The sequence below is a fragment of the Coregonus clupeaformis genome, chromosome 3 (genome assembly GCF_020615455.1).
Source record: "Coregonus clupeaformis isolate EN_2021a chromosome 3, ASM2061545v1, whole genome shotgun sequence".
NCBI classification, from domain to species: domain Eukaryota; kingdom Metazoa; phylum Chordata; class Actinopteri; order Salmoniformes; family Salmonidae; genus Coregonus; species Coregonus clupeaformis.
The window spans coordinates 43342873-43369806 of record NC_059194.1 but is presented as its reverse complement, the minus strand read 5'-3'; the positions used below and the strand labels follow the sequence as shown (position 1 = coordinate 43369806).

Here is a 26934-nt window from a genome sequence, read left to right as displayed (position 1 = left end):
TGCTGGGTGCCGAGGAGGGACATCCTAGACCCGTCTCTCCTGAATGAGTTCCACCGTAGTACCCCTACGCACCCTGCACCGCGTCCTCCTGGTCGTCCCCGAGGCCGGGGTCAAGTGGGGGGTACTGTCACGGAATCTGCCGAGGCTGCTCCTCCTCCTTGCTCGGGCAGGTTTCGGCGGTCGTCGTCCCCGGAGTACTAGCTGCCACCGTTGTATGTTTCTATGTTCGTTTGCTTTTGTCTGATTGTTGTACACCTGTGGTTAGTTAGCGTTGATTATGTGTCCTATAAGTTTTCGTTTTGTTAGTCATGTGTTGTGTGTTATTGCGCTTCTGTTTGGTGTTCTGTGCTACGTGTTTCCCTCCGTTGTCTAGGAGAGGGTTTTTCGCACATGTTAGTGCGCCTTTTGTTTGACGCCTGTGTGCGCCTTTATTTTGCCTCCGGGCTTGTTGAGCTCGTGTACTACGTGAATATTTCACTAAAGTCTTTTGGACATCGTTTCTGCGTCCTGCGCTTGATTCCTGCACCACACCCACCTACAGCACCCCTGACACAGATCAACAGTCGGGGAAATAGCATACATAATAGTATTATCCGCACATAGATTAAGTTTTCAAATTTTAACAGATTGACCAATGGTGTTTATATAAATAGTGAAGAGAACAGGTCCCAAAATCGACCCCTGTGATACACCTTTATGCACTTTAAGAAATTCAGACTTAACCCCATCAATCAAGATGGCCTGAGTTCTGTCACTAAGCGTAATAGTGCTATGTCCAGGCCGAAACCCTGATTTGGTTTATATTCTAAATACATTTTTCAGATAAAAAAATAGCAAAGTTGTACATTTACTAAGGATTCGAGAATCTTAGCTAGACAAGGAAGCCTTGAAATGGGGTGGTAATTATTAAGATCACTACTATCTGATTTCCATACTTCTGGAATATTTCCTGATAACAATGTTGAATAAAAATGGTGGGTTATTGAGCCAACAATGATGGGCGCTGCACACTTAAGCAGACCAGAATCCAATTGGTCGGCTCCTGTGGATTTCTTGTTGTCTATTGCTAGCAAAGCATCCAGGACCTCTTTTTCTATAAATAGCCTAAAAGAAAAGCTTTGACTATAATTTCTCTGATCATTCAGCAAGTTTCCCCTATCAGCATCCAGCCCAATGTCATTGTGAATAGGCTTAGAAGTTATTTCAAAGAGATAGCCCGCTGAAATAAAATGATGATTAAATGCATCAATAATGGAAACATTTTCCGTAATGAGGCCAGTGCCTGAATTAGTTTGTTGTGGCAGAGAGGAGGAAGTAGAACACTTCAGGGATTTGACAGTTTTCCCTGAATTTAACTGGGTTCCCATTACAATCTGAAAGAGCAGTTACAAAATAATCAGATTTAGCCTCACTACATTCCTAAAAAGTACTCGTTACATTTTTATGCTTAGCAGGACAGGAAAAGGGTCCAATTCACACACTTATTAAGAGAACATCCCTACTGTCTCTGATCTGGCCGACTCACTAAACACACACATGCTTCGTTTGTAAATTATGTCTGTGTTGGAGGGTGCCCCTGGATATCCATAAATTAAAAGAACAAGAAAATTGTGCTGTCTGGTTTGCTTAATATAAGGAATTTGAAATTATTTATTTTATGGCAAGTGCCATGCTCTACCAACTGAGCTACACGGGACCACGCACCTGGCCATCGGGAGAATTTGGGAAGGTTGTGGCTGTTTTTACTTTGCTTATTGTGGTGATTTTGTTAGAAGCAACATATCAGATTTTCTGCTAATCAAAAATATTCAATACCATGGATAGCGCTGTGGTTGATCAATTGTACGCAAAACGAAATCCGCCATAAATCATATGCCATTCTAAGGTAGGCTATATTTTACAGCGAACATTTATCTATTGCATTCATTACCATTCATTAGCATTAGTTAGCCCAAAAATATATGGTTAGCCTATTTCTAGCAAAAAAGTAAAATACACATTTTAATAAACATTTCGCTTTTAAATGTTTATTTAGTCACAGCACAAAATAAATTAAACGTGAACCTGGCTACATAAACATGGACTATATAAAAAAATGAAATAAACAAGTCATTATACTTTTTCCTTTATTACTTTTATTCAAGACAGAAAAACAACAAACATTTTCATAAAACGTACTTGTTCAATTTGAGTTAATCAAAAGAGACCTGTTTCTCGCAATATTTTTCAACATGAAAAATAGATTTGGTCAGAAACAGAGTAAATATAATTGTAGGTAGGCCTAACTGTAATTGAAGCTGACTGATTCTCAAGACCCAGCCAAACAAATGTAGAATAACATTCTAAACACAAACGCAAAATAACCTGGTAGGCATGCCCTGTAGCCAGTGGAGGCTGGTGGGAGGAGCTATAAGAGGAGGGGCTCATTGTAATGGCTGGAACGGAATTTTTGGAACGTTTTCTGCTGAAGTGGGCTCCCAAAAAGCACAGTGCACCAATGCTTCCCGTACTCAGGCGGTTTCTGATCTTCGTCACAAATTGACCACAGATTGAGAAGGCTCTCTCGGCCTCCATGGAGATGGCCTGGATCGTCGCGAGCACCTCAAACAGGTATCCCAGGTCAGTTTTGCCTTCGGCCTTGTTGGCAAAAGTTGGACCCAATTTTGTTACTGTATTAAATGCATTTTAAGTTTTCAGTATAAACAATGCATGCGCTTTGAATTAATGGCGACTTTGTGTAAGTAAATACGGTAGGCCGCACACACACACACACACACACACACACACACACCCTGAGCATTGATTATTGTTCATGCCGGTAGCAGAGCAGAGAAGGCCGTATTAAGACAGATTTAGACATTGCATATAATTTAACAGTTCCATTTCATGTCACGCTGATCATATAAATTATTTATTATAATTTACAATTATTTATCCTGGGAAAAGTGAATGAGTTTGGGTGGGAAATCCCAGTAAATCTCGGTAACCCCGTTCCCGCCATTAAACCCTAATCGACACCCACCACACCACACATGTTCCACCGCAGCAAACTAGGACACACAATGTCTCCCACAACACTTCTCAACTTTCCCCTCAACAGCAGGAAGTTAGCTCCCCTACTTCCTTTCATCTTCCTGCGGATGCCTGTTTTTAGTCTCCTCTAAATCCCATCACTATAGGGTGCTCTCTGACTGTCTCATCAAAAGCTGGGTAGAACAGGCTGCAGTGAACCGTGTGACCAGCTACTCAGAGCCACGCAGGCTGTGTTTGTTCTTTAATTAGGGAGACTGTATTAGCTAGTCAGTGACATTAAGACAAGGATGCATTACCATAGTACACTAAGGAGGAGACATAAGACTTATTTGAACTGCTATAAAGTGCCTTATTACATTACATCATGGCCCTGCACGAGTATGCCATGTTGTCGCTGAGCATTGGTTGAGTGGGTGTTTGGTTGTCTGTGTGTTTAGTTGAGTGTTTGTTTGGATGGCCATGTGTGTGCTAAGTTGAGTGTGTTGAATGTGTTGAGTGTGTGTGTGTGTGTGTGTGTGTGTGTGTGTGTGTGCGTGCACGTGTCTCTGTGTGCATGTGTGTGTATGACGCACAGATTGTGTATGTGTGTTTGATTTGGCCACCATGGCGGATTAGCACACTCTCGCAGCGTAAGGTCTAATACACACATTTGCCAATCATTCTTAAAGAGGCTTACCGACAGAATGGGGAAACACTGACTGGATTTAAGAAACAGATTTACTGGCCTATCTACCAAAGCAGAGTGTCTGGACACATTCACTCGCGACTAGTTACTAAAGCACTGATCGATTGGACACATTGCTCTACTTACTACCCCCTCTATCTCCCTATACCCCTCACCATATTTATTTGCCACCCCTCTCTGCTAAACTGCTCCTTGGGGTGCTGGGGTGCTGACCATGTTGCTGTGTCAGATTGATCTGAGGATATGGATGGGTGCTTAACTTTGTCCTAAATTAGTTCGTTTTTGGCATATCCCAACTCTCCCTGAGAAACCCTTGGAGAGTTGGGTCACAGCCAGGGTGCTCATTATCCAGTTACCCTGGAGCAATTAGGGTTAAGTGCCTTGCTCAAGGGCACATAGACAGATTCTTCACCTTGTCAGCTCGGGGATTCAAACTAGTTACCTTTCGGTTACTGGAACAGGAGTACTGTGTCAGTAAAAATACAAATTTCTGTGCAAATGGACAATAAAGTCCTATTCTATTCTATACTATTCTCTCTCTACTAGATCCCTCTCTATCGTTACTTACCCCCCCTATCTCCATCTACAGTATTACCCCTTTCCAACTACTTCTCTCTCTACAACATCTCTCCACCACCCCTATCTGCTTTATCTCCAATTATCCCCTCTCTATAACTTTCCTTCAAACTGGGAATTGAACCTCTGCCCAAAGTTCCCTTCCCATTTGGGGTATCGGCCAGATGCCATAGTCTTTTAATGATTAGCACACAGGCCCTGATGCCATGGTAACCTGGTTGCCGGTTCGGAGTGTGTTGCTTTCACGAGGAGCAAGAGTCAGCTGACTCAAAGAGATGAACACAGCGAGACTCACATGCACACGTGCAAACGAACACACAATCACACGCATGGCACACATTAATGGCGCTTCACTCAGATTTCGGTTCTGTGAGTGTATGTCGTGTACAGAACATGTGGATATTCCTAAGCCTCTCTGACTACATTACACACATCCCAATGCTATTCTCCTCTCATCACTCCCGCCATTACCTGGGTCATTACTATGGATGTAGGTTACACACACTTACGCACACACATACGCACACGCACGCACACGCGCACACACACACACTTGAGAATTCTTACTATAGGCTGAGCTAGAGAATGACGCCTCGTCCTTCGAGGAGCATAATTTCTGCTCTATCCATCCATAATTCATCCACTTTATTATTCATATATTATTCACTTTAGCCTTGTGTTCACTAACCCAGTCCAAGAACCTAAACATACATTATATGGCAATATAACCCATCCATCATAATCTATCCAACCCATATCTACTGCTTTGGTCTGATTCTCTGGTATATCCTATGGGTCTAATACAGAGATTGAATAACAGACTAGTTAACTGAATATTAGTGCTGGGACATACCATGTTAGTAATTCAATAATACACTTATTCATGAGAACCTTGAGTTGGGTTACAAGACCGGCTAGGCAGTGTCAGGGTTAGCTGAACTGCTCTGTGCTCTCTTGTACAGGATTAAATGCATGCCTGTCTTCTAATGAAACACACACACACAGAGGGAGAGAGAGAGAGAGAGAGAGAGAGAGAGAGAGAGAGAGAGAGAGAGAGAGAGAGAGAGAGAGAGAGAGAGAGAGAGAGAGAGAGAGAGAGAGAGAGAGAGAGAGAGAGAGAGAGAGAGAGAGAGAGAGAGAGAGACTATAAAGTCACTGACACTGTACATCACACATCTGGGAACAAGAAGGATGTAGGGAGAGAAGGTGTGTGAGTCTTAATGACGCATAGCTCTACTGACTCATTACTCTTTCTGGGCTAATGCTCTTTAGTGCACATTCTAAATAATGTACGCACACACACACACAATCAATTCTGTACCCATGCCAGGGTAATGCCTCAGCTCAGGCAGGATAGACAACTACCCACCATACCGCAGATACACAATTCTACCTGTATCCCAACATAGCAAGCTACCGCCCACCTGGAGCAGGCGAGAAGGGGACTAGGGATGGCTGGGCTGGGCAGGGCAGAGGGTAGGAGGGTAGAGGAGGTAGGAGGGTGGTGGTTGAGCTTCAGAGCACCCACCTTTCTCTGCTTTGCAACATGCAGAACCCATGGCCGATAATCCAGCAAAGAAAATATCCCATCACAAACTCAGTAAGGCGCGGCTGACAGTGAGCCGAAAGATAGAGATAGAAAGAGGTAGAGAGAGAGAGAAAGACAGAGAGAAATCAAAAGCAACGAGAACCGTAACAGAAGACAGTTATCCAGGCCTTTCCATTCCGCTAGCAAAAGCTAATGGTCAATGGCGGAGTTCGGGCGTGTCAGGCTCTCATGGCCCCACCGGAGTTGAGGTGTTACAGCGTCCCGGCTGAACGTGGGGAGCGGGATGGGGGGTCCGAGAGGGGGGAGCGGGAATGATGGCGGCAGATGTGAGAGACGCGGTGTAATCCTGCAGTGCTGCGTTTCATCTAGCTCTCCTAGCTCTCACTGCAGCTGTGAGGCCTGGGGAATCTCGCTCAGGGGGGGAAACAATTGCGGATTACATCTTTAGATTATTTTATTTATTTATCTATTCACTCTTTTTCTATTTATTTATTTCATTTTTATTTCATTTGTCTGGGGATGGTAATCCCTCCCGCTTAACCTTTTTCCCTCCATGTGAAATAGTTTAATTAAGAAAGATGATGCCGTTGTCGGGCAGTGGGGGGTGTGGGGTGCAGGGCAGATAAACCCACAGAGAAAAGCGAGAAAGTAGAAATCTGTTTTTAAATTCCTTTGGGAGAAGGAAACCATTTTTTCGGCGGGGACTTAGTAGAAAGTCTGTGAGGAAATCTCTCCCCCCCATTCTATCCCTCCCTAACCCTGCTCTCATATGCCACCTGAGGGATCCTGGATTCCCCAGTGTGATAGGGTAATCCCACGAAGGGAAGGGGGGTGGGGGGGTTGAACTGAATGTCAAATCCTGTCATGGTTCCCTAGCACCCACCCACGCACACAATCATACGCATGCACACCAACGTGCACAAACACACACTCACACATGCATGACGGAGAGCATACTTGCAGAAGGGCAGACGTACACATACAGACACAGGAAAAGATCAAGAACCTATTATCCAATAATATATCCATTTCAGACAGAGAAAAGTGGGAGGGGGGGTGGAAAAGAGGAGGGTAACCATGGTTACTCACCTATATCTGTCTCTTTGTGTTTCTTGACCAGTTCGGCCAGTTCAAAGTTCCCCGCGATGATGGCCACCTGTGAGAGGGAGAGAGAGGGGGGAGGTGGATCAGGGGAATCGCAATTTGAGGGCCACATTCTCTCTCTCTCTCTCTCTCTCTCTCTCTCTCTCTCTCTCTCTCTCTCTCTCTCTCTCTCTCTCTCTCTCTCTCTCTCCTTTTCTTTCCTCTCATCTTAATCTCCTCTCTCATCTTTCTTGTTCTCTCCTCTCTCTTCCCTTTCTCTTCATTACCATCACACTTCTCCTTCAGCAAGCAGCCATGACAGTGTTTAAGCCTTATGGCACCACAGCGCCACCATCAGCCGGTCAACATGTCAGCATGGGCAACTATGGGTTGGTGACAATAACGTAAGTCACCCCCAGTCTTACCCACTGGAGGAAAAAGCGCAATATCATAGTGTCTCCAGGGGGCAGGGGAGGTACACATAGTGTACAGTGAGAGGGACAGCGCTTTGATTCCATTACAGGAGAGCTCATTCCTGGGAGAGGGAGTAGGGAGGAGGAGGGGGGAGTAGGGAGGAGAGGGGGAGGAGGGAAGAGGAGGAGGAGGGAACATAACATGCCCTTGTGATAGGTATAACTCCAATTGCAGATCACTGGGTATCATAATTGAACACTGGTGAACTGAGAGCGAAAGCACTGTGAGGCGATGGAAGGTACAGAGTGAAGCCTACAGCTGAAGTGTACACTTTTAGAACCAAAAATGGTTATTCGGCTGTCCCCATAGGAGAACCCTTTAAAGAACCCCTTTTGGGTTCCATGTAGAGCCCTTTCCACAAGGGTTTTACATGGAACCCCAAAAAGTTCTACCTGGAACCAAAAAGGGTTCTCCTATGGGGACAACTGCAGAACCCTTTTGGAACCCTTTTTTCTAAGAGCCTAAAGACCACATCTAACCTACATGGCTGCAGTGTAGTGCACAGCCTTGTATAGGGGGAAACCACCCCACTCACACCTTCATTGCCACCCCCTCCTTCATGTTCCCAGAGCATAGGAATGCTGGGAATGACCCCTTGTTTCCATGAAGACAAATTGTTGTCTATGTTGGTGAATGAGGAGGAGGAGGAGGAGGAAGAGAAGGAGGTAGGGGAGGAGGAATGGGTGGAGAATTGTGCCTGAAGCTATATTTAACAACTCAGGGAGGAAATTAATTCTGATTCAAGATCAGGGAGAATCCTTAAAGGGCCAGGCACATAGGAGAATGTGAGTAGGGAAGATGGAGAAGACAGGAGGAGATTAGAAAGGAGGAATTGTTAGAGATACAGAGAGAGCAGAAATACTCTCTTTCCCTTCCCCTCGTTCTTGAATTTGCATATTCTTGTTTCTCATCATGAGTTTCTCAATACTGATAAACATCAGCCCGTACCCTGGGCTAAAGGGGTAGACTTTCGCTGAGAGACAGATAGCGATTGGAGCTTCAGTATAGAGTTGAACACTTCTGCATGTTTCACTGATTCCAGTGTTTCATCTCATTCCAGTTTCTTATTCCACATCCCACTGGGTACAGACGGTTCAACGTAATTTACATGAAATTATGTGGAAACAAAGTTGAATCAACCAGTGTGTACCCAGTGGGATTCCAGTCTCATCAGAATGCAACACAGTGAAATAAACTGACTCACCACAGGTGACAGAATGAAAGAGGGAGAGATGGAAAGAGAGAGAGAGAGAAAGAGAGAAGGTAAAAATAAATAGGAGAAAGGAAAGACAAGAAAGCAGAACATTTAAAAAGAAAGAGAGGAGAGAAAACGAGAGAAAATGTGAGAAATGAAAAGAGACAGAAGGAAGCTGAGGGAGAGGAAAGGAGAAAGAACGGTAATACTGAAGAAATAATCAAATAAGAGACTGACAAGGAGAGAGCGCGCAAGAGAGAGAAGAGAACATGAAAGGAGGAGGGAACTATAAAGACACTGACACATCACACCTGTGAACAAGGGAGCGAGAGAAGGAACAGGGGGAGTTAGAGAGTGATGTTGAAATAGGCAAATGCTGAATAGAAGAATCTTGTGAAACACCTACATGCAGAGTCTGGACCAACAGAGGAGGGGGAGGGATTTTGAGCTACTCAGCAGAGCTCTAATTGATGATCTCATTGTGCTGATGGGACTCTATTTTTAGCTACAGATACACAGGCGGTGCAGTGGAGACACACACTATCACATATTTCCACTCCATTGAACTCTGCCCCAATAAGTGACATTACTTGATTAATTAATTGGCAACATTGAGAGTGACACTTATATTCAGTTTCTGTGGTTCATTCGGGAATTGTACCAACAACCATGATATTGGGAGCACCTTGTTCTAACCCACTGAGCCATCCTCTGCTTGTGTCTTTTCCTTGTCTCCTCTAGATATTTCAAGTATAAAAGACCAGTGCGAGTGGAAAAGAATAGGAGACAATTAGACAAGTTAAACTTCTGGGACCAACCCCACTAATGAAAGCCAGAGTAATAATTAAGAGGGCCACTGAAGTGCCTGTGGGGGGACATCGAGGATCCGAGGACTGCCTTACATAAAAGCCTGCTTCAAAACGCTCCTTTGTGACTCAGACGCAGGAATCTCATTGGAATCAATAATGTCAGCTGCACTGCCTTCTGTGTATTCAAGCAATTACATATTATCTCTGCAAGACACACACAAACTATCTAGCTAACCCATGGACGTATGCAGCTTTGTAAGATGTCTACAACTGCATCACACACACACACAACTATGTAGCCTAGTAACAATGCCCATTCCCTTCAGCACCTGCTTTTCAGATGCAGATAAAGGAGAGGAGTCAAGTAGAGGAGCTAGGTAGAGGAAGCCACTTCAGACTATTGAGATGCATCCTTGGTATTACTTGGGACTTGAAACGTGTGTTTTTCTCAACAGAGTCCCATTCACGCTGCCATCTCTGACCCAGGTTTTACCTGCTGATAAGAAAACTTTCCCACAGCAGCACATGAAAGAAGTCTGAGACTGTACACATTCTCTCTCTCCATCTGAACCAATGTCATAATACTATGAGAGCATTAGTTGAATGTAGAAGGAACATTGGAGGACATTAAGCTGTTAGCTAACAGGCAGAAAATGGCCCTGACCTTTATCCTAGTTGACACGGTTACGATGGTGGTGATTATGGCCATTTCTGCTGACATTTTTATTCCCAGTCAGTGACTTACTGAAAACACATTCTGTATCTATTCTGTATATTGGATAAACTATGTAGCCCATGAAGGAATCAAACCCACAGCTCTGGTATGTCAGAACTACAGTAATGGTTTTGGATGAGAGGATGCATTACAGGTCTCACCTGGAAGGGACTCTGGCTGTTGTAGTTCTTCACCTCTTTTTCGGCTCCACGGACCAGCAGCACCCTGGCACAGTTATCCTGGGAAAATACAGGGAAGAACAGTAATCTGAGGAGCGGCTCTGAATTTGTTGGGAATTATCAATCTCTATTAGTCCCATGCTTCCCATACGACCCCCTGTATCACAAAGACTAGACAGAACACTTATACAGTAACCCCAAGAGTCCAGAAGCAAGTTTTTGATTACTTGAACCAGCAGTAAACAAGTAGAGTGGAAAAAGGCAATATAGGTCCTCCTTTGAACCCCTAGCTTTTAAAAACAAGAATTAGAGAGAGAGAGAGAGAGAGAGAGAGAGAGAGAGAGAGAGAGAGAGAGAGAGAGAGAGAGAGAGAGAATAAAATAGATATTGACAGAAACAGAGTGCCTGCTACCTATATGAAGGAAGATTATGTGTGAAGGAAAGAAAAATAGCTGTTGAACAGAAAGAGTGTGAAAGAGAGAGACAGCTAAATTGTCTGAATGTGCTGCACAACTCGCCCACAGAGTGCTCAACCACGCATGAATAGTATTGTATACAGAAACACACACATTAAAAACACACACACACACACAAACACACACACACAATCAATTCTGTACTCATGCCAGTTTGCAAAGTAACTAACATGAAGGATGTAAATTCTGGCATTTGTAGCATAATACGTTCTCTATATTTTGACACGTTCAGCAAACTAACAATCCCAGGTATTGGCATTTTAGAACCTCCATTTGCACTGAAGCTCATTTGGAAATAGACATGGATGACATGTAAACCTCCCTCTCTCTCTCATTCTGCCCGTCCTCTTTCTCTCCCACTGTCTCTCTCACTCTGCCCCCCTCCCCCATCTCTAATTGTAGCCCTGTCACAGGATAATACGACTTGAAGGTTTAAATACCAGGAGAACAGTGTATGTGTGTACAGACACTAACCTACAGAACATTAGGAGACATGGGGATTCCGCCTCCACAGTTTGCAGAAAAATCCCCAAATGTGAAAGGGATAGAGAGAAATAGAGAGAGGAAGAGACAGAGAGGAGGAGAGATACAAGATATGATAGAAGAACGTGTTCAAACATTTATTCGTTCCTGTTGGACTACTAAATGCAAAGTCAATTGTATCGTTATATGTACTATCCAGTGCAGTTGGGACAGCAGTCGGTTGTGAGTGAACGTATTATTGTCCTGTATGTTTTTAGTGTATGCAACATGTACTGACTGGTTTAAATGTGTATGATGTGAGAATGTATGTGTGTGATCCTTTTAATGGAAAGTGATGCCAAACAAAAATGTCCATCCTGGATGGACAATCAAGTTTTCATCTATTCTATTCTATTCTAGGCCATAGTGCTAATTGAGTCAGATGATTCTGAATAAGGATATTTTGGGAGAGCAGAGAAACAAGTGGGTTGAGATGTGAAAGGCTTTTCAAGCAAGAGAGGGGTCAGGACTCAAATTCATTTAAGAAATGCTATGATGTAAGATTTGATTTTGAATAGAATACATTTAGCTAATGAACATCTACACATTTGGAGCTGAGTGGTGGGAATGAGAGACAGACTTAACCCCTTGTCACTCATTCTCCACCCTTACTCACGATCCTCTCCTCCAATTTCTCTTAATTCTGGAAAAGCATTATGCTAACGAGAATAACTGCCGTTTAACTGTAATTTACTTCGATCTCATACGAACGGAACGAGAAGCAGATGTTTGTGTGTATGTGTGTGTAAGGTCAATGATGAGTGTTGGTGTGTTCAGTTCATTCACTCAGACACTTACAGACTTTAACAAGTAGAACAGGTTAACGGAGAGTCATCAGGGAGACCTCCAGGCCTACAAAGTCCGGGTGGAAGAAGGGCAGTTACACTTGTATGAATAAACACACGTGCGCACACACACAGCTCACCTGGTTGTAGAGAGCACAAATGTGCAGCGCTGTGTTCCCTGAGGCATTCTGTGCGCTCATGTCTGCCCCGTAGAACAGCAGATGCTCCAGGTGCTGGACATAGCCATTCCGACAAGCCTGCACACACGCACACACACACAAACACACACACACACGCACACACACACACACACACACAGAAAACAATAAATGTTTATTATAATTGATTATTTATTATATACAGTGCCTTGTGAAAGTCTACACACTGCTTTCACGGTTGTCACATTCTAAACCTATACATTTCTTTACTACAGACCTGCTGCACATTTTCAAAGTGAAAGAAAAGGTAAAGAACATTTCAAATGAAGATTGGGTATGTCTTCACACCCCAGAGTTAGTACTTGGTGGAAGCACCTTTGTCAGCAATTACAACTGTATATCATTTTTTATATGATTCTGGGAATCATAGCTTGACAGCAATTGATGATAAAAAGATTGTGGGGACTGTTTTGTGCGGCTTTTGACATTATCGATCATAGTCTGCTGCTGGAATGTGTTATGACTTTACAACCCCTGCTATATTGTGGATAAAGAGTTACCTGTCTAACAGGAATTCGCCAGAATCAGGAATTCACCAGGGCAGCTGTTTAGGCCCCTTACTTTTTTCAATCTTTACTAACGTGTGTCTATGTATGCAGATGACTCAACACTATACACGTCAGCTACCACAGCGACTGAAATGACTGCAACACTTAACAAAGAACTGCAGTTATGTGTTATGACTTTACAACCCCTGCTATATTGTGGATAAAGAGTTACCTGTCTAACAGGAATTCGCCAGAATCAGGAATTCACCAGGGCAGCTGTTTAGGCCCCTTACTTTTTTCAATCTTTACTAACGTGTGTCTATGTATGCAGATGACTCAACACTATACACGTCAGCTACCACAGCGACTGAAATGACTGCAACACTTAACAAAGAACTGCAGTTAGTTTCAGAATGGGTGGCAAGGAATAAGTTAGTCCTAAATATTTCAAAATCTAAAATCATTGTATTTGGGACAAATCATTCACTAAACCCTAAACCTCAACTAAATCTTGTAATGAATAATGTTGAAATTGAGCAAGTTGAGGTGACTGAACTGCCTGGAGTAACCCTGGATTGTAAACTGTCATGGTCAAAACATATTGATACAAGAGTAGCTTAGATGGAGAGAAGTCTGTCCACATTTATATATAAAACAATTGGAAATATCACATTTACATAAGTATCTCTCCTTTCCCAGATGTTTAGTTCATTTCATTCCGATCTCCTCTGCCTATCCCTGTTCTCTCCTCTCCGCACAGGCTACACAAACGCCTTACACCGCGTGGCTGCTGCCTCTCTAACCTGGTGGTCCCTGCACGCACCACACACCTGGAGTTCCAGGTCTCAGGCAGCCTCTGGAACTGCCGTTCTGCTGCCAACAAGGCTGACTTCATCCCAGCCTATGCTACCCTCCAGTCCCTCGACTTCCTGGCGCTGACGGAAACATGGATTACCACTGAAAACACTGCTACTCCTACTGCTCTCTCCTCGTCTGACCATGTGTTCTCGCATACCCCGGAGCATCTGGTCAGAGAGGTGGTGGCACAGGAATCCTCATCTCTCCCAAGTGGACATTCTCAATTTTTCCCCTAACCCATCTGTCTATCTCCTCATTTGAATTCCATGCTGTCACAGTCACTAGCCCATTTAAGCTTAATATCCTTGTCATCTATCGCCCTCCAGGTTCCCTTGGAGAGTTCATCAATGAGCTTGACGCCTTGATAAGTTCCTTTCCTGAGGATGGCTCACCCCTCACAGTTTTGGGGGATTTCAACCTCCCTATGTCTACATTTGACTCATTTCTCTCTGCCTCCTTCTTTCCACTCCTCTCCTCTTTTGACCTCACCCTCTCACCGTCCCCCCCTACTCACAAGGCAGGCAATACGCTTGACCTCATCTTTACTAGATGCTGCTCTTCTACTAATCTCACTGCAACTCCCCTCCATGTCTCCGACCACTACTTTGTATCCTTTTCTCTCTCGCTCTCCTCCAACACTACTCACTCTGCCCCTACAGAGATGGTAATGCGCCGCCGCAACCTTCGCTCTCTCTCTCCCACTACTCTCTCCTCTTCCATCCTATCATCTCTTCCCTCTGCTCAATCCTTCTCCCTCCAATCTCCTGATTCTGCCTCCTCAACCCTCCTCTCCTCCCTTTCTGCATCCTTTGACTCTCTGTGTCCCCTATCCTCCCGGCCGGCTCGGTCCTCCCCTCCTGCTCCGTGGCTTGATGACTCATTGCGAGCTCACAGAACAGAGCTCCGGGCAGCTGAGCGGAAATGGAAGAAAACTAGACTCCCTGCGGACCTGCCATCTTTTCACTCCCTCCTCTCTACATTTTCCTTATCTGTTTCTGCTGCTAAGGCCACTTTCTACCACTCTAAATTCCAAGCATCTGCCTCTAACTCTAGGAAGCTCTTTGCCACATTCTCCTCCCTGCTGAATCCCCCCTCCTCCCTCTCTGTGGATGACTTCGTCAACCACTTTGAAAAGAAGGTTGACGACATCCGATCCTCGTTTGTTAAGTCTAATGACACTGCTGGTCCTGCTCACACTGCCCTACCCTATGCTTTGACTTCTTTCTCCCCTCTCACTCCAGATAAAATCTTGCGACTTGTGACTACAGGCCGCCCAACAACCTGCCCGCTTGACCCCATCCCCTCCTCTCTTCTCCAGACCATCTCCGGTGACCTTCTCCCCTACCTCACCTCGCTGATCAACTCATCCTTGACCGCTGGCTATGTCCCTTCCGTCTTCAAGAGAGCGAGAGTTGCACCCCTTCTCAAAAAACCCAACACTTGATCCCTCTGATGTCAACAACTACAGACCAGTATCCCTTCTTTCTTTTCTTTCCAAAACTATTGAGCGTGCCGTCTTTAGCCAACTCTCTTGCTATCTCTCTCAGAATGACCTTCTTGATCCAAACCAGTCAGGTTTCAGGACTGGTCATTCAACTGAGACTGCTCTTCTCTGTGTCACGGAGGCTCTCCGCACTGCTAAAGCTAACTCTCTCTCCTCTGCTCTTGTCCTTCTAGACCTGTCTGCTGCCTTTGATACTGTGAACCATCAGATCCTCCTCTCCACCCTCTCCGAGCTGGGCATCTCCGGCGCGGCTCACTCTTGGATTGCGTCCTACCTGACCGGTCGCTCCTACCAAGTGGCGTGGCGAGAAGCTGTCTCCGCACCACGTGCTCTCACCACTGGTGTCCCCCAGGGCTCAGTTCTAGGCCCTCTCCTATTCTCGCTATACACCAAGTCACTTGGCTCTGTCATATCCTCACATGGCCTCTCCTATCATTGCTACGCTGACGATACACAACTAATCTTCTCCTTTCCCCCTTCTGATAACCAGGTGGCGAATCGCATCTCTGCATGTCTGGCAGACATATCAGTATGGATGACGGATCACCACCTCAAGCTGAACCTTGGCAAGACGGAGCTGCTCTTCCTCCCAGGGAAGGACTGCCCGTTCCATGATCTCGCCATCACGGTTGACAACTCCGTTGTGTCCTCCTCCCAGAGTGCGAAGAGCCTTGGCGTGACCCTGGACAACACCCTGTCGTTCTCCGCTAACATGAAGGCGGTGACCCGATCCTGCAGGTTCATACTCTACAACATTCGGAGAGTACGACCCTGCCTTACACAGGAAGCGGCACAGGTCCTAATCCAGGCACTTGTCATCTCCCGTCTGGATTACTGCAACTCGCTGTTGGCTGGGCTCCCTGCCTGTGCCATTAAACCCCTACAACTCATCCAGAATGCCGCAGCCCGTCTGGTGTTCAACCTTCCCAAGTTCTCTCACATCACCCCGCTCCTCCGCACACTCCACTGGCTTCCAGTTGAAGCTCGCATCTGTTACAAGTCCATGGTGCTTGCCTATGGAGCTGTGAGGGGAACGGCACCTCCGTACCTTCAGGCTCTGATCAGTCCCTACACCCAAACGAGGGCATTGCGTTCATCCACCTCTGGCCTGCTGGCTCCCTTCCTCTGCGGAAGCATAGTTCCCGCTCAGCCCAGTCAAAACTGTTCGCTGCTCTGGCACCCCAATGGTGGAACAAGCTCCCTCACGACGCCAGGACAGCGGAGTCACTCACCACCTTCCGGAGACATTTGAAACCCCACCTCTTTAAGGAATACCTAGGATAGGATAAAGTAATCCTTTTACCCCCCCCCACCCCCATAAAAAAAAAAAAAAAAAAAAAAACATGTAAAGTGGTTATCCCACTGGCTATAGGGTGAATGCACCAATTTGTAAGTCGCTCTGGATAAGAGCGTCTGCTAAATGACGTAAATGTAAATGTAAATGTATTCAGACCCTTTACTCATTATTTTGTTGAAGCACCTTTGGCAGCGATTACAGCCTCGAGTCTTCTTGGGTATGACGCTACAAGCTTGGCACACCTGTATTTGGGGAGTTTCTCTCATTTTTCTCTGCAGATCATTTCAAGCTCTGTCAGGTTGGATATGGAGCATTGCTGCACAGCTATTTTCAGGTCTCTCCAGAGATGTTCGATCGTTTCAAGTCCGGGCTCTGGCTGGGCTACTCAAGGACATTCAGACACTTGTCCCAAAGTCACTCTTGCATTGCCTTGGCTGTGTGCTTAGGGTTGTTGTCCTGTTGGAAGGTGAACCTTCGCACCAGTCTGAGGTCCTGAACGCTCTGGAGCAGGTTTTCATCAAGGATCTCTCTGTACATCCCCACAGCATGATGCTGCCACCACCATGCTTCACCGTAGGGAGGGTGCCAGGTTTCCTCCAGACGTGATGCTTGGCATTCAGGCCAAAGAGTTCCATCTTGGTTTTATCAGACCAGAGAATCTTGTTTCTCAAGGTCTGAGAGTCCTTTAGGTGCCTTTTGGCAAACTCCAAGCAGGTTGTCATGTGCCTTTTACTGAGGAGTGGCTTCCGTCTGGCCACTCTACCATTAAGGTCTGTATGGTGGAGTGCTGCATAGATGGTTGTACTTCTGGAAGGTTCTCCCATCTCCACAGAGGAAATCTGGAGCTCTGTAAGAGTGACCATCGGGTTATTGGTCACCTCCCTGACCAGGGTCCTTCTGCCCCGATTGCTCAGTTTTGCCGGGCGGCCAACTCTAGGAAGAGTCTTGGTGTTTCCAAACTTATTATATTTAAGAATGATGGAGGCCACTGTGTTCTTGGGGACCTTCAATGCTGCAGAAATGTTTTGGTACCCTTCTCCAGATCCTGTCTCGGAGCTCTACGGACAATTCCATCGACCTCATGGCTTGGTTTTTGCTCTGACATGCACTGTTAACTGTGGGACCTTATATAGACAGGTTTGTGCCTTTCCAAATCATGTCCAATCAATTGAATTTACCACAGGTGGACTCCAATCAAGTTGTAGAAAGATGCACCTGAGCTCAATTTTGAGCCTCATAGCAAAAGCTCTGAATACTTATGTAAATACGGTTTTCTGTTTAATAAATTAGCAAAAATGTCAAAAAACGTATTTTCACTTTGTCATTATGGGGTATTGTGTGTAGATTGATGAGGATATATATATTTTTAAATCAATTTGAGAATAAGACTGTAAAGTAACAAATTGTGGAAAAAGTGAAGGGGTCTGAATACTGTCCGAATGCACTGTATATTTTAGGCACTGTATTATTATTAAGCAGTAATGCCAGAGGGGGTGTGGTATATGGCCAATATACCACGTCTAAGGGCTGTTCTTATGCACGACTCAACGCAGTGCCAGGATACAGCCCTTAGCCGTGGTATGTGGTATATTGGTAATATACCACAAACACCCGAGGTTGCCTTATTGCTATTATAAACTGGTTACCAACGTAATTAGAGCAGTAAAAATACATGTTTTGTCATACCCTTGGTATACGGTCTGATATACCACAGCTTTCAGCCAATCAGCATTCAGGGCTCGAACCACCGGTTTATAATTATAAACAGATACCACGTGTATGACAAAAAAGTACTATTTACTGGTCTAATTATGTTGGTAACCAGTTTATAATTGCAATGTTTGTGGCTCTGTCGTAGCCGGCCGCGACCGGGAGACCCATGGGGCGGCGCACAATTGGCCCAGCGTCGTCCAGGGTAGGGGAGGGAATGGCCAGCAGGGATGTAGAGCATGGCGTTTGCAACGCCAGGGTTGTGGGTTCGATTCCCACGGGGGGCCAGTATGAAAAAATACAAAAATAATGTATGCACTCACTAACTGTAAGTCGCTCTGGATAAGAGCGTCTGCTAAATGACTAAAATGTCAATGTAAAAATGTATATGGCCAATATACCACGGCTAAGGACTGTATCCAGGCGCTCCGCATTGCGTCGTCCCTAAGAACAGTCCTTATCGTGGTATATTGGCCATATACCACACCCCCGAGATGCCTTATTGCTTAAATATACCACATATGATACACATGGTGAAACAAGCTATATAATAGTCTCCGCCTTCGCTTTGCACTAGATTCAGGCTGCAGTTACATGCCATGTCCGCTAGATGTCAGTGTGCTGCAGAGGAGGCAGCACAAAGGCCCAGGAGTTTAGGATATTACGTCCTTAGTTTGAACCCAGCCATCAGATGGAATAATCAGTTGTAGGGGGATGTAGTGAACAGATGTAGAAAGACACCAGTGCTAAATAAGGAAAGGAAAATGTATCAAAGTATAATTCGAAAACCTACACAGATCCAAAGTAATTCTGAGTATCAGGTTGACAGAGAGTGAGCGAAAGAGTCAGTGGGGGAGCGAGGGAGGAGAGAGCAAAGGAAGCAGAGGCATTTCCGTAGCCCATGGGCAAGGCTAGTTTTTGGAGGATGTAAATGCGTTTTGATGATAGTTAATTGATAGGCTAACCTAGAGGAGAGTTGTGTTTGATATGCTGACAGTGCCATGTTCTAGAGGAGAGACAGTACAGTACGTCAGGAAGAGTGACGTTACTGCTGGCTAGAGCTGATAGCAATCAGAGTAGAACAGGAAGGGAGAGGGTCTAGGAGAGCTATCAACCATCTGTACACACACACACACACACACACACACACACACATACACACACACACACACGCACACACACACACACACACGCACACACGCACACCAGAATGAGTGGTGAATTTGCTTGATTGAGTGCTGCAGGCATCCAAAAATTGTTCTCTCCTTAATCGGCTTAATCCACACTGAGTGTGAACAGTTGCCAAGCCACACGCCTGCAGGCATGGAAAAAGTATGTGTGTGTGTGTGAGTGTGTGTGTTCTCAGCCTATGTGTGTGTGCGTATGCCTGTGTGTGTGTTTTTCCTCAGCCTCTGTGTGTGTGTGTGTGTGTGTGTGTGTGTGTGTGTGTGTGTGTGTGTGTGTGTGTGTACCTGGTGGACTTCGTGCCAGCCGTTTTCGTCCTGGCAGCAGACAGTGGCGTGTTCATGTAGCAGCAACTCACAGCAGAATGGGTCTCCTCCCACCATGGCTGTGTGGTAGAGCGCTGTCAGACCCCGACTGTCCTTATAGTCTGGAGATGAACCAAGCTCCAACAGGGTCTGCAACACACATGCATACACACAGATGCATGCGCGCAGGCAGGCACACACACACGTTGACATTAGATTTAAAAAACAGATCAAAATACACCTTATGGAACAGCGGGGACTTTGAAGAGACACACACACAGGCACAAACACATTCATACACACACACGATAACATACGCACTATAGACACACGTAAACATGGATTTTGTGTTGTAGATATGTGGTAGTAGAACAGGGGCCTGAGGGCAAACACTTAATCTGTTGTGAATGGATTGTAATGTTTTTAAAATTGTATAAACTGCCTGAAGAGTAGCAGCTAATGTGGCTCCATAATAAATACAAATACAAATACAATCCTTATCAATGCAATGCATGGGTGACCGTAAGAGTAGCAGGGTTAATGTTGTGTGTGTTCATGTGCATGTGAGTACGCATGCGCGAGTGGGTGCGTGTGGGTGTCCGTACCATCAGAGTAACCTGGTTCTTGGACCTAGCAGCTTTGTGTAGGGCCGTCATGCCGTCTTTGGCCCTGAAGTCCAGGTGGGCCCCTCCATTCTTTAGTACCTTTAAAATCTCCACCACGTTATCCAGGTGGGACGCAAATGTCAGGGGGGTCTCTGTAGAATGACATAGATGGGATAGAGTGTAGATCATGGGTCTCAAACTTATTTTGTCTGGTGCCACATTCTGTTAGCCTGATCCACCATCCTGACTGCTGCACTCTCATTTCATTTCAGAATGTAAGCTTTCTCATTTGCGATGGTCGAACGAGGCTAACATTCTGTCTCTATCCATAATTTTTTCAACAATTATGATGTTCCCCAACGGTCTACAGTAGCTTTCATTTTGGTGATTGTGAATGGGCTGGACACAGTGAACAGACTGTTTGTGAGTCCTGTAGTAGAACACCACAGACAAATTAGAAGAGAACAGAGAAGAAAGGGACCAAAGATGGATCAGAGCACAGAATGGAACATAACACAGTCGGAATGGAACAGAAACAGAACAGAAAACAGACGAAATGGAACCATAAAGGAATTATAGGCCATAGAGGCAGTGGTGGAAAAAGTACACAATTGTCATACTTGAGTAAAAGTAAAGATAACTTAATAGAAAATAACTCAAGTAAATAGTAAAGTAAAGTACAGATACCCCCAAAAACTACTTAAGTAGTACTTTCAAGTATTTTTAATTAAGTACTTTACACCACTGCATAGAGGAACCACAACACAGACACAACAGACAACAGAACAGAAAAGAACAGCCAACAGAACAGATCAGAACAGCCAACAGAACAGAACAGAACAGGACAAGACAGAACAGACAAGAGAACAGACAACAGAACAGACAACAGCAACGACAAAAGAACAGACAACAGAACAGAACATAGAAAGGGAGAGAATAAGGTGCATCAATTAAACTCAGATCAGCGGTGATGGTAATAACACCATCCATTACTCTGTGCTTACACAGTCATATTTTCTCAGGAATCGAAGTGGTTCTCCCATCACTCTATTGTTCATCTTCGCTGTCAGTGTCATTCATCATCCAATCACCGCAGTCATATGGAATCCCATCAATTCATCCACACTCGGCCACTCATCCATCTACACTGATGTCTGTCCATTGGTCAATAAGTGGATTTATAATGGCAGTGGCAGTGACACATTGGTTAAAAGTCCAATGTAGCCCTTTTTATTCCTTTTTTCTCAACACCATTTCGGGTAACAATTAAGTGCCTTACTAACCACGTTTCCATCCAACCATTTCATGAGGATGAATTACCTGACGCATGAAAAAAGTCACGACCGGCCTGATGGAAACATGAAATACTGGTACAATTTCATATATGCCGACAGATCATTCGTTCCTTCGACATGGTGGGATCTTTTTGTGTCGGTAAAATGAATAACGCGAGAAATGGCGATGGAAAAACCTTTATGATCAAATATTTATATAATAACCATCATATCCAAGCTTCCTGCCATCCAGGACCTCTATACCAGGCGGTGTCAGAGGAAGGCCCTCAAAATTGTCAAAGACTCCAGCCACCCTAGTCATAGACAGTTCTCTCTGCTACCGCACGGCAAGCGGTACCGGAGTGCCAAGTCTAGGTCCAAAAGACTTCTCAACAGCTTCTACCCCCAAGCCATAAGACTCCTGAAAGAGCTAATCATGGCTACCCGGACTATTTGCACTGCCCCCCCACCCCATCCTTTTTACGCTGCTGCTGCTCTGTTAATTATTTATGCATAGTCACTTTAACTCTACCCACATGTACATATTACCTCAACTACCTCAACTAGCCGGTGCCCCCGCACATTGCAACGGTACCCCCCTGTATATATAGCCTCCCTACTGTTATTTTAATTTACTTCTGCTCTTTTTTTCTCAACACTTTTTTTGTTGTTGTTTTATTTTTACTTTTTTTGTTAAAAATAAATGCACTGTTGGTTAAGGGCTGTAAGTAAGCATTTCACTGTAATGTCTGCACCTGTTGTATTCGGCGCATGTGACCAATAAAATTTGATTTGATTTGATTTGATATCGAAGTAAACTTGGAGTCACGCGATGATTTGTTGTGTGGTCCTCTCACTACAACACGGGAAAGCACAGAGTTTAAAAGACTACAGATTACATAAATTATGATGAACTTCACAGGATGGTGAATGTGCAAGGTGATGAGCTTGATGCTCCTTTCCAATAAATATTGATAGTCTTATTCTGGTGACATGATGATCAATACTTGGCTGCCTTTTGACAAATACAAATAATATCGCTTTTATAATAATCTCATAATGTAGGTAGCCTCCCTGCACTGTATCTGCGAGCTGTTGGCTAAAGCGCACGTGCCAAGACCAGAGTGGGCACATTTGCTATATAATGCAACAGTTTTTGTGACAAAACCATCAGTAGAGTTGAAAATGTGATGGAAACCCATTTAACTTGTATTTTTCATTCGGTACATGGGAATTTACCCAAAAAGGTATTTCTATGTGCACTACTATGCGCACCGTCTTTTATCTGCAAAAAATATCTGTTTGATGGAAACACATCTCTGGTGGGAAATGCGCATATTGTTTTATACAAATTTGTTCATATTTGTGTGAAAATCTGTTGCAAATTGGATCGAAACCTGTGATTGTTTTCAATTAAAATGGTCAAAAAGAGACAAAAATAGCTTCTTAGCAAAGAGCAATTTCTCAAGCAAGAATTTAACTAGGACTGTCTGGGAGTGGTCTGAGTGGGGAGGGGTTTGGAAGAGGTTTGGAAATCTCTGTCTTATTGGTCTATTAAACAAATTTGATTTCACCAGGCAGGCCAAAACTCCCTCCCACCAAAACAGGCAGAAATTTCAGGCAGTCTTTTCAAATAGCTCTTACACTACAAGGGGCATTATCATCTTTTTCACAATTTCACAGTATTGTTCCAACCTCATAGTGTGGAAATATATATAAAACACAGGAAAATCTTGTTTTTGAATGCACGTGGCCTTTAACATACTCTACTGTATTATTAAAAGACCTGAACAATATAGAAAAAAAAAAACATATAGCAGGCTTTGACCATGTTCTACTGTACAGCGTTATAAGGTTATTATGAATGATACTGCAACATGGCTAAGTGTGTTCATTTAAAGGGGAAATCTGCAATTCAATCAACAACAAAGTGTGTTTTGGTAAACAGCGGAGGAATGGCTGGAGAAATGTAACCACTCTCAAATGAATGGACAGAGCTATGGATGCAAGGTCTGACCATCCATGAGATCAAAATGATAGTTTAAACATGTCATAATAGTAAACAGTGTTTGTTTACAATTACATTCTTTACAAACAATGGAGTAAAACAGGCTTATATTGTGGCTTCTGATGGGGTACGACAGTAAACTCATGAGGCATTTCTATGTTATATTCTTCAAGAATCAATGGCTATATATCATTCATTCAAAAGTCAAAAAATGGATGTAGCAATCACACATTGCACCTTTAAGACAGGCATACAAAGATACCAATTCCTCTGTGAGATCTTGAAATGAATTCAATGAATTCAAATGAATATGGAATAGAAAATAGTTGTATGAGACACAGAGGGAGGGGGCATGGTAGGGGGTGAATGGGCGTCTGGGCGACACAGTGGGTGGAAATCTTCGGGATCAGTTTGTGTCGACCTACATCTGAGCCCCATGTAATTGTGATATAATTAGCTTGGGATTTAGAACAGAACATGCGTGTGCGTATGCCTATGTCCATGTCTGTGTATGTACTTCTACAGCCAAAATCAATGGTGAGCCAGAGCTCTATAATTGAGCGCTATTCTACAAGCTGCCCTTATCCCTCAATCTCCCAGCAACAAGGCGTAATCTACCAATACTACTTATATTCCATAAATACCCCTTCAATTACCCTGCTACGAGCCCTAACACCCTTAGGTACTTCTTTATTAGCCTTAACTGAAAGGCTGCATTTTTATCCAGCATGTCCAGTACTTTATTCACACAATGCTGACTGTGTCCCCAGCTCTTAAAATGCCGTAATACCTCTAACTAACTAACTCATTATATTATTTAGAACCCTTACAGCCCTAATACCCATAATAGCTGCACAGATTGCCTTAAAACCTCAACTAACCCCCCCCCTTAGCCCCCAAATTTCCTCCTGCGTTTGTTAATTGATGCTCAGAGCATTGGAGTACATTCTGGCAGTACATAATGCCAGTTCAATGATGCTTCCTAGGAGAAGGAGTACACTGGGTTGGAATGATAGCGAACATAGTTTGCGAAGTTCTAAAAGAGCATAAGAAATAGCAATCTCAAACAGATTTTTCTGAGCTCTGTATGTTCATCTCTGCTCCCTCTTACCCTCTTCTTATCCCCTGTTGCTAACTCTGTGTACACCCCACAGGGAGGCTTATGGCCACTCTCCCCTACGCTAATGATACGGATCTCTGAGTAGAGTTGAGTAGAGTTGCCATTGATCTGTGTGTTAATTTAAAAATCAATGGGATTGATCAGGGGCTAGGTTGTGCTGCCTTGGTAGTGGGTGGGAGAAATTATCAGACAGGATTTAAATGTGAGGAGCCACGGGGGTATTTCTCAGCAGTATCTATCTTGTTAGCACTGTGATTATGTCAAACCACCTGTGTTCATGATGTGTGTTTGTGCATGTGTGTAGTATTACCACCGGTCTCTGTATCCTGATAGTTGGGGTCCAGCCCTCTCTCCAGCAGCCTAGAGACTTTCTCCACCTGATGGTGCTGGATGAGGTCCATAAACTTCCTCAAGTTGGCCTGGAGATGGAGAGCGAGAAAAAAAGTGGAGTTAGAGAGAGAGAGAGAGAGAGAGAGAGAGAGAAAAAAAGTGGAGTTAGAGAGAGAGAGAGAGAGAGAGAGAGAGAGAGAGAGAGAGAGAGAGAGAGAGAGAGAGAGAGAGAGAGAGAGAGAGAGAGAGAGAGAGAGAGAGAGAGAGAGAGACTATAAAGAGAGAGAGTGTGTGTGAGAATGTCAGAGAGATGGAGGGGAGAAGGTTAGAAAAAAGAGAGAAGGAGAGAGAAAGAGGGACAGAAGAGGGGGGAGAGAGGACAATAGAGAGAGAGAGAGAGAGAGAGAGAGAGAGAGAGAGAGAGAGAGAGAGATAGATTGAATGATTGGGGTGTGCTGATTGGAGCATGAAGTGCACGGTGGGATGAGTGTCCTCGTCTGAGTTCCAGGCCAGATATAAATAGATACGAGAACAGCTCCCTAAACACTATAGGAAGAGAGGAGAGGAGGAAAGGAGGAGGAGGAGAGAGGAGAAGAGGATGATGATAGAAAAGAGGGAGGAGGGAGGAGGGAGGGAGGGAGGGGTGATGGGGCGGACAGGGTGAGGGAGAGAAGGAGGGGAAAAAAAGAAGAATCTTTGAAGAGATGGAGGTAGAGAGAGAGAGAAATGTAGGGAGGAGGAAAGAGCAGAACATAGTAGAGGGTGGACCTGTATACACCTACATATGCTCCATCACAGAGTAAATCTATATGTGTCAGAAATAGAGTACATGGAACTGTACACCAGTATAGAAACCAGCATGTGTTCACTTCCCACCCTCTCTTTTTTCACTCTCCCTTCGTTTTCCGTCAGATACTGCTCTCTCAATTCAGTGATGTTATATTGGCACAAAATACAAAGGTGTGCAGCCTTAGCATAAATTCATTTATAATGACATAATTAGAAAGGAATATGACACACCATCAAGTTACTTTTATCATTTACTAATTATGATTATATATGATGTATTCATCATTTTTTCCTCATACAGTCAGTGAACATTTACCAGGGACAGATATGCAAAGTGCGTATTTTGTGTGCTTATGTGTGTTCGTGCATGTGTGAGCATATGCACAATGATCCAGGTAAACTGGGCACAGGTGAGAAATGAAATATACAGTGGCTTGCGAAAGTATTCACCCCCCTTGGCATTTTTCCTATTTTGTTGCCTTACAACCTGGAATTAAAATAGATTTTTCAGGGGTTTGTATCATTTCATTTACACAACTTGCCTACCACTTTGAAGATGCAAATTATTTTCTTTTGTGAAACAAACATGAAATAAGACAAAAAAACAGAAAACTTAAGCGTGCATAACTATTCACCCCCCAAAGTCAATACTTTGTAGAGCCACCTTATGCAGCAATTACAGCTGCAAGCCTCTTGGGGTATGTCTCTATAAGCTTGGCACATCTAGCCACTGGGATTTTTGCCCATTCTTCAAGGCAAAACTGCTCCAGCTCCTTCAAGTTGGATGGGTTCTGCTGGTGTACAGCAATCTTTAAGTTATTCCACAGATTCTAAATTGGATTGAGGTCTGGGCTTTGACTAGGCCATTCCAATACATTTAAATGTTTCCCCTTAAACCACTCAAGTGTTGCTTTAGCAGTATGCTTAGGGTCATTGTCCTGCTGGAAGGTGAACCTCCGTCCCAGTCTCAAATCTCTGGAAGAATGAAACAGGTTTCCCTCAAGAATTTCCCTGTATTTAGCGCCATCCATCATTCCTTCAATTCTGACCAGTTTCCCAGTCCCTGCCGATGAAAAACATGGTGGTGGATGGTGTTCTTGGGGTGATGAGAGGTGTTGGGTTTGCGCCAGACATAGCGTTTTCCTTGATGGCCAAAAAGCTC

General features: G+C 44.3%; 1 protein-coding gene across 1 annotated transcript in view; it reads right to left on the bottom strand.

Annotated features, from left to right (window-relative positions):
• The window catches only part of LOC121580062 (SH3 and multiple ankyrin repeat domains protein 2-like), a 169831-nt gene that overhangs the window by 113426 nt on the left and 29471 nt on the right, over positions 1 to 26934 (bottom strand). Inside the window, exons 4-9 of the mRNA XM_045208952.1 lie at positions 24964 to 25072; positions 20252 to 20403; positions 19629 to 19796; positions 12222 to 12338; positions 10281 to 10358; positions 6933 to 6999 (exon numbers count right to left, since the gene is read on the bottom strand). Coding sequence (XP_045064887.1) covers positions 6933 to 6999; positions 10281 to 10358; positions 12222 to 12338; positions 19629 to 19796; positions 20252 to 20403; positions 24964 to 25072 — 691 coding nt within the window. The remainder of the gene's footprint in view (positions 1 to 6932; positions 7000 to 10280; positions 10359 to 12221; positions 12339 to 19628; positions 19797 to 20251; positions 20404 to 24963; positions 25073 to 26934) is intronic.